The sequence below is a fragment of the Pristis pectinata genome, chromosome 8, assembly GCF_009764475.1.
Source record: "Pristis pectinata isolate sPriPec2 chromosome 8, sPriPec2.1.pri, whole genome shotgun sequence".
In the NCBI taxonomy this organism is placed as follows: domain Eukaryota; kingdom Metazoa; phylum Chordata; class Chondrichthyes; order Rhinopristiformes; family Pristidae; genus Pristis; species Pristis pectinata.
This window is the reverse complement of record NC_067412.1, coordinates 48,785,113-48,797,331: the sequence shown is the minus strand read 5'-3', so window position 1 is coordinate 48,797,331 and position 12,219 is coordinate 48,785,113. Positions and strand designations below refer to the sequence as shown.

Genomic DNA, 12,219 nt, shown 5'->3' with positions numbered 1-12,219 from the left:
TTCAGTTGGATTTCTGTGCACATCCACATCGTTGATTCATATTGGTTTTGTGCATAAGAATGAACTATCATCATGTCATTCTTGAAAATTTACTCAGTAATAATTCCAATCAATTTTATGTCAAGTACATTGTATATTCACTGTGGTTGATTTATGCTATGAAGATGTTTTTAAGATTTTCGTATTTAAATAGAAATTATTATGAAATGTATATCCTTTGGTGATTTGCAGGTTTATGCCATTGATGCTGTGTATCTTTGAACATTTTTTTACTTGTGGAGTACTGTAGAACACTTGAGCCTGTTTTCAAGTAGCAAGCCTTTCATTGCAGGGGACAAGAATTATAGTGAAACCAAAATTACTTAAATGCCATGTATTCATTGAACAATGTAATTTTGTATTTTTTCATATAAAGTAATGAATCTGTTTGCTTTTTCCAAGAGCTAAATTAGGAATGCCTCAGTTTCTTAGCCCAGAAGCTCAAGGTCTTCTCAGAACATTATTCAAGCGAAATCCTGGGAACCGACTAGGTACTACCTCAACACTTTTATCATTGTCCTTCTCTGTACTAAAGTTTGTTTGCAGCTATTGATGGATATTTAGCAATTATGTTAATAATATTCTGTTGACATTTGAGTAAAACAGTGTTGTATGCTTGTTTAAATTATCAGTACTATATGCTGAAAGTGGCATTTTCAAGTTTACTAATTTTATAATTTTTATAGTTTCAATTATCAAAATTATAGAACCAGGAATATGAAGGTAGAAGTTTCCATTTTCTGGCACCCGTAGTGTCATTTTTACAAATATATCAGTTTGAACACCACTTATTTATCTCAGGGTAATGTGTCAAAATGTGAAAGAGAGAGAGAACCAAAAAAGGCTGTCACGATCCAACACCACAAGCCAAAATATAGGAGGCACCATTTTAACTCCTATGTCTCATTCATCCCTCACAAAATATCCATCTATTTCCTCTGCAGATTTATTGACATGATTTATTCTCTTATGCTTTCTCTTTATAATACACGTGTATGAAGCAATAAAATCTGATCCGTAAGTTTGCTTTAGTGTATCCTGGCTATGTTGAACCTCTTGTAGGTTTGCATAATAGCCACACAGAATCAGATATCAGAGGTTTGCTTTTTCTCATTGGGTACCTTGAATCTGTCGCAACATTTGGCATGGAGCTAATGCAGTCCAATTTCCTTTATCTTTTTAAGAAAAGACTTGAATCTAATTACAGATAAAAGCATTTGTATTCTTTAGTGTTTAGTTGCTATTGGAATATTTCCATTGAAATTGGTAAATTTGTTTATTATTGTCACATGTACTGAGGTACAGTGAAAAACTTTGCTTTGTATGCCATCCATTCAGATCACTTCATCATATCAGTACATCAAGGTAGTACAAGGGAAAAGCAATAACAATGTAGAATAAAGTGTTACAGTTACAGAGAAAAGCACTGGGAAACCCTATTGAGAAAAGAATACGATGCTATTTTCTCAGTAATTTCACTGCTAACAAGACCAGAATACATTTTCAGCTATTACCAACGATGACCAGTGATATCATTGGTCTGGTGTATCGAGTGAAAAGTGATACTTGCAGTTGAATTTCTTTTAAGGTAGTGGTATGGACTTGTCATTGTTATAGCTGATTAATTTCCCATGTTCCTGTATGTTATGGAGATTGGTTATGTGTAGGACAGAATCTGCCTATCATGTTGCACTGGTTTTGCAGCATTGAGTAGCTACTTCAGTAATATTGTGGCATCTATTGGCAATAACAGTGCAGTTAGAAAAGTGTAACATGATAGAGTCAGTATGATTTTGTGAAAGGGAAATTGTGTTTGACAAATTTATTAATTTTTTGGAGAATGTGACAAGCAAAGGTAAATTATAAAAAAATCAGTTTGCATTCGGTAAGGTAATATTTTTAAAAAAATTACGTGTTCATAGGTTTGGGGGTGGTATATTAGCATGAGTAGAGGATTGGTTGATGAACAGAAAGCAGCAATAAACACTTCAGATCAGCTGGCTTTAACTTATCGGCTTCTTGGACTTGACACGAATGACAGCTGAAGGGATCAATGGTAATATATTCAAGGCTATCCATGGCTAGGCAGGAAATGTAAGCTGTGAGGAGGATGCACAGGATTGCTCAGGAAAATGGACAGTGTAAGTGACTGTGCAAGAAGGTGACAGGTGTTAAACTTTGGCAAATATAGTTATACATTTGGGTAGAAAAATTAAAAGAAAACAGTATTTAAGCGAAATGGTATTCAGGAAGATTTGGATGTCTTTGCAGCTGAATCACAGACTTGTTCTGTAGGTGTGACAGTCAAATAGCAAGGCAAACAATATGTTGGCTCTTCATGTAAGAGGGTTCAAGTACAATAATAAGTGTTGCTATAATTGTATAGGTCCTTGGTGACACTGTACCTGGATAACTGTGTAGTATTGGTTGCCTTATTTCAGGAAGGATACGGGCAATATTAACTTGGTTGATTCCTTTGGTGAGAGAGCTCTCCTGTGAGGAGAGATTGAGTAGAATGGACCGACATTCTCTGGAGTTGAAAATAGTTTGTAGCAATATCCATGAACTATCAGATTCTGAAGGGATGTGACAGGGTGTAGATCTTTACTAGAGACTATAGAACCAGGGGGCACAATTTCAGGATGAGGGACCAGATATTTTGGACTGAGATGAAACAAATTCTTCATTCAAGGGTGGTGAACCTATGTAAATCTCTTCCCCAGAGGGCTGTGGATGGTCAGTCACGAGAGTTGGTTGATTCTTGGAATTCAGGGGTAAAGGGAATCAGGCAGAAAGGTGCAGGTGGAAGATCTGCCATGATCTCATTGAATGGCAGCACAGGTTTGAGGGGCCATGTGGTCTACTCTTATTTCTTATTTTATGTTTTTACTCGTTTATGATTTTCAAATTCTCCAGTGCACAGTACTTTCAAGAACAGTTGATCGTGCTGGGCTGGAGTTTGGCCTCTGCCCTCCTGCAGCCATGACTACAAATAAACATCCCATAATCTTAATTCTTGTAGGAGCTGGCCCTGATGGAGTTGAAGAGATCAAAAGGCATCCATTCTTTGCCACCATTGACTGGAATGTAGGTGTTTCCCATTCCAACAAGCAAGATCAAGGTCACAAAGCTGTTAAATGTAATGTTTTTTACTCCTGAAAAAACAAAGTTAAAATCTAAATTTTCATGGCTTTAATTCATTACTTTGAAGAATTCCTCCTCTACTGTTATTAAAACATTTATGTTTATATTATACATTTTCTGGGCTGAGAGTACAATGTTCTGGAATTATTTGAATTACAGGATTTATAACTCTTAATGCAATCAAAGCTTAGTCTTTATGTTTTTGCACCTATAAATTATGAAGAAGTGTAGCTCATTAATAAATCTGGATTTTGTTTTAATGTAGTCTGAAGAATTAGTTCAAAGCACAAACTTAATTATACATACCGTACATACTGTAATTCAAAATGTGATGATTGATGTATATAAAAATCAAACATTCTCTATTTCTTAGAAACTGGTCAGAAAAGAAATTCAACCTCCATTTAAACCTGCTTCTGGTAAGCCAGAAGACACTTTCTGCTTTGATCCAGAATTTACAGCTAAAACACCAAAAGGTACAGATGGCTGCTTTTCTCATTGTTATGAATTGTGTGAAAATGTAACTCTGCACCTTCCCAGTTCTTGAGGGGTTTATTTGTCATTTGGTTTACAATTCATGGCATGAATAAATATTGATAGAAATTTAGTCGTCGTTACAGTAATGTGTCTGAGATGTGGATTGCCTACAGCAGGCACCTCAAACCACTGGGAGAAATTACCAATGGTACTGCAAAATCCTCTAAATTCATTGGGAGGATAAGCAAATCAACCTTGTGTCTTCTCCCAGGTCGACAGAGAACATTACAGCACACTACAGGCCCTTCAGCCCACGACGTTGTGCTGACATTTTATCCTGCTCTAATATCTATCTCACCCTTCCCTTCCACATAGCCCTCCATTTTTCTATCATTCATGTGCCTATATAAGAGTCTCTTAAATGTCCCTAATGTATCTGTCCCCACAACTTCTGCCGGCGGTGTGTTCAACACACCCACCACTCTCTGTGTTTAAAAAAAAAACTTACCTCTGACATCCCCCTTATATCTTCCTCCAATCACCTTAAAATAATGCCCCCTCGTGTTAGCCATTTTCGCACTGGGAAAAAGTCTCTGACTGTCCACTCGATCTGTGCCTCTTATCATTTTGTTACACCTCTATCAAGTCACCTCTCAACCTCCCCCTCTCCAAAGAGAAAAGCCCTAGCTCACTCAACCTATCCTCATAAGACATGCTCTCCAATCCAGGCAGCATCCTGGTAAATCTCCTCTGCACCCTTTCTAAAGCTTCCACATCTGTCCTATAATGAGGTGACCAGAACTGAACACAATACTCCCAAGTGTAGTCTAGCCAGGGTTCTATAGAGCTGCAACATTACCTCGTGGCACACGAACTCAATACCAGTGACCTGGGTTCAATTCCGGCCACTGTCTAACGAGTTTGTACATTCTCCCCACGTCTGTGTGGGTTTCTTCCAGGTGCTCCGGTTTCCTCCCACATTCCAAAGATGTACGGGTTAGGAAGTTGTGGGCATGCTACATTGGCACTGGAAGCGTGTCGACACTTGTGGGTTGCCCCAGAACACTCTACTCAAAAGATGCATTTCTCTGTGTGTTTTGATGTACATGTGACTAATAAAGATATCTTACCTAATGAAGGCCAACACACCATACACCTTCTTAACAACCCTATCGACCTGCATGGCAACCTTGCGGGATCTATGGACGTGGTCCCTCTGTTCCTCCACACTGCTAAGAGTCCTGCCATTAATCTTGTATTTTGCCTTCAACTTCGATCTTCTCAGCACTGAGGCCATAATTACAGTCAGCTCTGATAGACATGTCATTCATAAATGCGACTCCAAATAGACATTCTGCTGTGAGCACGATCATAGCAAGAGATAACTAGGTGGATAGAGTAAAAAAAACAATTCTAAGTTATTCTCAAAGCTGCCTTAAAAATATATAGTATCCCCACGGACTCTGAGAATATCCAGCCCTTGACCACTCAGACTGAAGGAGGAGTATTTGGGGTGGCATTGAGAACCTTGGTTCCATTCACCGGAAGCGCACAGAAACCTAGCATCAGTAGGGAATGAGCCCACCACTCCCAAAGTGTCACCTACTTGCTCACCCTATCAATCAGTTCATGGCAGAGTCTGTGGATCCACCTTTGGCCTATGAGCCATTTCAGAACCCACAGAACCAGAGTGGATGCAGTGGTCACAGAGAGACCATGCAAACTCCACACAGACAGTAATACTATGCTACCCCAGTTAGCTCGTGATGATGATGCTGCCTCCTTTTCACGTTCCTCCCCCCCCCCCCCCTTTTGTTAGTATTATGAGACTAATAAAACATAAATCTTCACCTTGTTTTTAAAATATAAATCTTTTCCAATCTGTACATGATGAAGCAAATCATTCCTTATTCCTGTACTTGCTAAGTAGTGACGACTTAGCACCATGCAAATTTTACCTGATTTCAGAACAACGTTTGCTGAAAGTTAATTTAAGAGGAGGGATATTATCATTTTCAAAGGCAAAGAAGCTGTGGTGTCAGACCAGCAAAACCTACAAATAAACTCAGCTCATTCTTTGCATTCTCATCCTTGAGTTAACAAAAATCCTTCAAATCTCTTTTGAGTCATTATGGGGAAAAAAAAACAGGAGAATATTGTTTGTCATCTGGTTGTATCACCCTAAATGAATTAGTAACAAACAGGAAGTGAGCAAAGCAAGTGATTGTATACATTACACTGCTGAATTAAATTCCTCAGATTTTCTCTGCAATCAATTTGATAAATTGTTTATAATGATGCAAGTTTTCAGACATGGGTTTTAAGGCAAATATTTATTGTTAATATAGAGAAGAGTGCAATTGGGGTTTTTCCTTGTGTGTCAAAAGATAAGATCTTTATCAGTCACATGTCCATCAAAACACACAGTAAAATGCTTTTTTGCATAGAGTGTTCTGGGGGCAGCCCACAAGTGTCGCCACACTTCCAGCGCCAAAGTAGCATGCCCACAACTTCCTAACCCGTACGTCTTTGGAATGTGGGAGGAAACTGGCGCACCTGGAGGAAACCCACACAGACACGGGGAGAACGTACAAACTCCTCATAGACAGTGGCTGAAATTGAACCCGGGTCACCGGCACTGTAATGGCATTATGCTAACCGCTACACTACTTGTGCCTACCTTCCCCCCCAATCTCTCCAAAGCAGGATTTAAAAAAATAATGATTTTACTTCCACATACGCTACCCCATGCAGTTCAGTTATATACGTATGGAGTCACAGAGACATACAGCATGGAAACAGACCAGTTAGCCCACCGAGTCCATGCCAACTGTCAAACTCCATTTAACTAATCCTCTTTTTTTTATTCTCCCCAGTTCCCTCCCTCCAGGTTTTCCTCCTCACTAGAGACAATTTACAGAGGGCAGTTAACCTACTAACCCACACATCTTTAGGATCTGGGAGGAAACCCATGTGGTCACAGGGAGGATGTGCAGACTCCACTCAGACAATACCAGAAGTCAGGATTGAACCTGGGTCACTGGAGCTATCTAGCAGTAGCTCTACTCACCACTGTGCTACTTAATTATAGTTGTGAAAGTGAAGGAAAATCCATCAGGGCCCATGTACAGCAGGCATATTCCTAGTGTGGTTTTGAGCCAAAGATCACATGTTAAAGATCTAACATAAAAGTTACCTTATGTACAAACCCCTTCTACATTTGTGTTAAATTCTGTAGTCCACTATTTTTACAGAGCTGTAACCAACAAATTTTTTAATTCCTCAATTAAAATACTTGACAAATTTAATCAGAATAGATAAAAGGCATTTATATGCTAATTTACCCCATTGTAACTTGAAGGCAGAATCTTCAAAGTAGGATCAGTGATGGTGATCAGCTCATCATTAGAAGTTATTGATTGTTAAAATGTTCTTATAGCTCCAGATAACATTATGACAATTTTTCACAGGCTACTGTAATGTATGACTTTGATAATATTTGCAATCATAGTTGAAACTGTACGTGGACATGAATAAGATGGTCTTTAATCTGTGGACAGAAATGTTTAAAATAATATCTGATTGTAACTAAACTTAATAACATTTATTGGAAATTGGTGTTATAAAATTGGCTTACCATTTTAATATCACAGCAAGACTGGATTGATTTCATTTGATGTAGATCATTGAATGCTGTAGATCTAGGATTATAATGCTAATAATTTTGTCTCACAAGTAATTAAGAATCAAATGTTTTTTCTTGATTTAGATTCACCTGGTATTCCACCAAGTGCTAATGCACATCAGCTGTTCAGAGGGTTTAGTTTTGTGGCAACCAATTCAGTGGAAGTAGGGCAAAGTGCCCCTCTCACAGTAGTGCAACCTATAGTACAGGTATGATACTTGATGAGTAAATATCTAATTTGAATGTAATGATGCATTTATAATGTGTGTATATATGAAGTTCATGCCAATATTAGACAAGATTATGAGCTTTAAAATTAAAGATAAAGGTTTAACTATTTTCTATCTGGTTGAAACAGCTGCATGGCAACAGCATTCAGTTTAATGATGGATACGAGCTAAAAGAAGATATTGGGGTTGGCTCTTACTCAATCTGCAAGCGCTGCATACATAGAGTTACCAACATGGAGTTTGCTGTCAAGGTAATGAAGGAAAAGCTGGGCATCCAATCTTAATTGAAACACTGAAAATTTATTGCAGTATGTATGCTGTAAAGTTTTGAAAACTGTTTCATCCTCCTTGGAGAAAGGAATTCAGTTGTGTTCAACCAGTTTCAGCAGCAAGCTCCCGAGGTTAACTGATTTGCACATCTGTATTTCCTATTGTAATTTTTAATTGGTACACAGATTACGAAAGTTACTGGCAAGTTGAGGGTAAAAGGGGCAGTGTACGAATCTGTTGCCCCTCCTCCCAAAGAAAACTAAACCTGGTTGGTGAAGAAAGTACTTAAGGCTATTTTGATTTTCACATCATTTGTAATTGTTATATTAGCTATATTGTGCATATTTTATGCAATGTATGAAGATTGAACTTGGTGTCTTAGAAATCCCAAATGAAACTGGACACGGCAGCTATGGCGATTATTACGACTTTAGAGTATGGGATACTATGTGCTTCTGTGTTCAGCCACCTTGTTCAGAGTTTGTAGCTTTACTGGGATCTTGCTTTAGGACCCATTGGTTTGAAGGTGATTAAGTTGCAGCTGAAGCTTCTGTCAATTTTCTACATTGCTGGGTAATTCCACGAAGCTGGAACATAATGAATAAATGGTGCAAATTCAAAATATGCTAGTAATCCTGAGAATGTAATCGAAATTCATGGCACAAATGCAAAATAATCTAGATAGACTCATCCGCTGACAGAATTATCTATCACTGCCATCTGCACAGCCAACTGAGAATTTTAGATGGAGTCAAAGCATCAGCATGGAAATAGGTCCTTTGGCCCAACCCATCTATGCTAACCAAGATGCCTATCAACGTTAATCCATTTTTTCCTGCATTTAGTCCATATCCCTCCATTTCTTTCCTATCGGTGTACCTGTCCAAGTGCTTTTTAAATGCTGTGATTGTACCTGCCTCTACCACCTCCAATGGCAGCTTGTTCCATATATCCACCAGCTTCTGTTTGGGGGGAAAAAAAACTTGCTGCTTAGATCTCCTTTAAATATTTTCCCTTTAACCTTAAACCTATGTCACAGTCACAGAAGGGTACAACATGGGAACAGACCCTTTGGCCCACCAAGTCCACACTGACCATCAAGCAATCATTTACATTAATCTTACCCATCTTGTTCACCCCACAGTTCCATCATCTCTCCCCAAATTCTACCATTCATCTGCACACTACAGGCAATTTGCAGTGGCCAGTTAACCTACCAACACACACATTTTTGATGTGGGAGGAAACCAGAGCACCTGGAGGAAACCCACAGAGTCACAGGGAGAATTCCACACAGACAGCACCCAAGGTCAGGATTGAACCTCAGTTGCTGGAGTTGAGAGACAGCACTCTTGTTGTTCTGCTGTGCTGCTGTGGGGAGCTGGGACAAACTTGATCATCTCCAAGTCCCCAATCTGTGCTGTAATGTTTCTTATTTCATGATTTCCATGCATTGTGTTGGTATAAAATCATCAGTTGCCAAGAAAGACGTGCATCTTAATTGTTACTGTACTGTAGCTCCACATTCCCATATAAAATGACATATAGCTGAGAGATGGTCACAGGAATTGAAATTCAATCAAGTAGCGCTCAAGGTGTCAAGCTGTAAAGTGGTTATAAGCATCAAAACATTTACTTGCAGCCAGCATTCGCTATAGCCACAACTTTGGGAAAGCCATTAAAAAAAACCTAATGCAACAACTGGAGAGAATGGTAAAGACACATGAAAAGCAATGCAGTAATAAAAGTCACAAAAATTATTAAGATTTTCATTGATTAATTCACCATCTCAGGATGTCCCTAAGTATCTTATATCGGAAATATGGCAGGCAATTGCAACACAACCTGCTCCCACAAACTATTCCTCAAATTATGGAAGGGGATGTGTTTATGGAAAATATCTCATTAGGTGAAATTTCATAAATCATGATGGTTGGACAAAATGTAATATCGGTGTTTTGATATGGAGAAAGGTACAAGATTCATGAATAGAAAAACTGTAAGCCATGGAATAAGGACCAATGATCTGTTTCCATGGTGGAGTTAATTGAAGGCTAAATATTAGTCAAAACAAAGGGTGTGACTCCACTATTTTCCTCACTATAGTACTCTGGGACTGTTAACATTCACCTGAGAGAGCAGACAGGATCTCAGATTAATGTCCAAGAGAGCAGCCTTTTCACGATACTTCACTGTAGTGTTGTATTGCTCCAGATTTCCAGTATCTGCAGTCTCTCTTGTGTCTCACTGAAGTGTCAGCTTACTTGGTGATGCTCTGGTCTCTTCAGTTCTCTGAATTAGCAACAAGTTAGCCATGGCTTTGGAATGGGAGTCCATTCACTTCAATAGTGAGGAAAGGATGTGAGGGATTTAGACCCATCCAACAGCTGGCAAAGCCTGAAAGCCAGCTGTCAACATTTATGCATAGGGTTTATTCTGTAGTCCCTAACCCTTCACTCCCCACCACCCACACCCCCTCCCGCCACAGCCACCCCCTGTTCCCTGATGCGTTGCAAGGCCCTGATATCACACACAAGCTTACCATTTGGGATCAGGAGAGCAAATCAATAATGCTGGTCCAGGAAATAAATTCAGCCTTCCCATGTAGATCAGCAGTGAACACGGACTCACAGAATTCTTTTTTAGAAGGCTGCAGGAGTAACAGGTATAATGTATTTGCAAGTGATCATTGACATGGAAAGCCAGACAGTCTGAATACAACAGCTGTGCAGACAAAGCAACAGGAATTACAATGTACAAATGCAAATAGTTAAGGTTCTGTATATGGTAGACATCCAGTTAGTTATATTTTTTACTTTCATTTGAAAATACATTTTCACTGCAATAAGTCAATGTTTTTTGGAGGAAAAAAGAGGCTTTGTTTTATAAATTGCTACTTAAGTTGATAAATAATTTGTCTGACTTTAATTAATCCTCCCCTCTCAATTTTGTCATTGTAAATGCTGCCATTAGTATTTCCATGCCGAAAATGAGAATGAATATATGTCCTCCCCTACCCTAGACTATCTACTCTATCAATGCCCCTCATAATTTTATAAACCTTATCACATATCTCACTGTACCTCACTGATCACTATAGCTTCTTCCAACCTTGAGAGAATTTAGGCCCATCCTTCCTCAATCACTCCTCACACCAGAGCCCTCTTATTCCAGGAATCAATCCTGTAAATTTTTATTCCCATTCTTTAAGGAAAGTACACCCCTTCTTGGATGAAGACCCCAAAAATGTTGAGTCTCACCAAAGACCTGATAATTGCAGCAAGATTTCCTGAGAGAGAACAATTACTAAAAATGGGGAAAAAGAGAAAACTAGTTCTGCCATTTGTAGGAATAAATGAATCTATGTACGTCGTACTTTTGAATTTAATAATATTATGGGAGTCCATTCATTTGTATGGGATGTTCGTAAGTCAGGTGTTCTTAACCCAGCGACAACCTGTATGCTAATTTACAGTAATTTGTATCGAAGGATATGCAAATCCCTTTGAAACACACTTTTGCCTTTTAAAAATACTTTTTTTCTGTTCTTTTATGCAAAATGGAAGGATTCACTTTCCCCATGTTGTACTGTACCGAGCACCGTCTTGCCCAATCACCCACCAGTCTCTTTGCATCTTTCTGATAATTCATTTTCTTAACTAGTTTTGTATTATCCACAAATTCTCTTATCCACTTAGAGTCATAGAGCTATACAGCATGGAAAACAGGCCCTTCGGCCCAACTTGTCCATGCCAACCATGTTGCCAAACTAGTCCTATTTGCCTGCATTTGGTCCATATCCCATTAAACCTTCCTCATCCACTTAACTGTCCAAGTATCTTTTAAATGTCATAATTGTACCTGGCACTACCCCTTCCTCTGGCAGCTTGTTCCATATTCACACCACCCTCTGTGTGGAAAAAGCTGCCCCCAGGTCCCTTCTAGATCTTTCCCCTCTTACTTTAAACCTAACCCACGCCAGAAACTTGAACATGAAAAGTTAGATTGACGATCAGAAAAATACTGCAGATATTGGAAATCTAAAATAAAAACAAGAAATGCTGGAAATACTCAGAAGGTCAGGCTGCGTCTATGGGAAGACAAATCGATATAACATTTCATGTTGAAGACCTTTCGTCAGAACTGGGAAGGAGACGAAAGAAGCTCATTAGCTGCAGGGAAGGTGGGGGAGTGGAATCTCTCTGTTCGGGTAAAACTGGGGTGACCATGGAGATGAACTATAAACAAGTTATCTGGTGAATGAGTGAATGGGACTAGTTAGAGAGTGAGAACATAGACAAAAGGATGTGGGAGTTGTGATGCAGAGAAAGAAAACATCAGGCTGGGCACGTCCTCCATTCCTAGGGGAGAAGA

General features: G+C 39.0%; 1 protein-coding gene across 1 annotated transcript in view; it reads left to right on the top strand.

Annotated features, from left to right (window-relative positions):
- The window catches only part of rps6kal (ribosomal protein S6 kinase a, like), a 105,561-nt gene that overhangs the window by 63,290 nt on the left and 30,052 nt on the right, over positions 1-12,219 (top strand). The window contains exons 11-15 of the mRNA XM_052021940.1: positions 442-530; positions 3,062-3,126; positions 3,557-3,659; positions 7,430-7,554; positions 7,704-7,826. Coding sequence (XP_051877900.1) covers positions 442-530; positions 3,062-3,126; positions 3,557-3,659; positions 7,430-7,554; positions 7,704-7,826 — 505 coding nt within the window. The remainder of the gene's footprint in view (positions 1-441; positions 531-3,061; positions 3,127-3,556; positions 3,660-7,429; positions 7,555-7,703; positions 7,827-12,219) is intronic.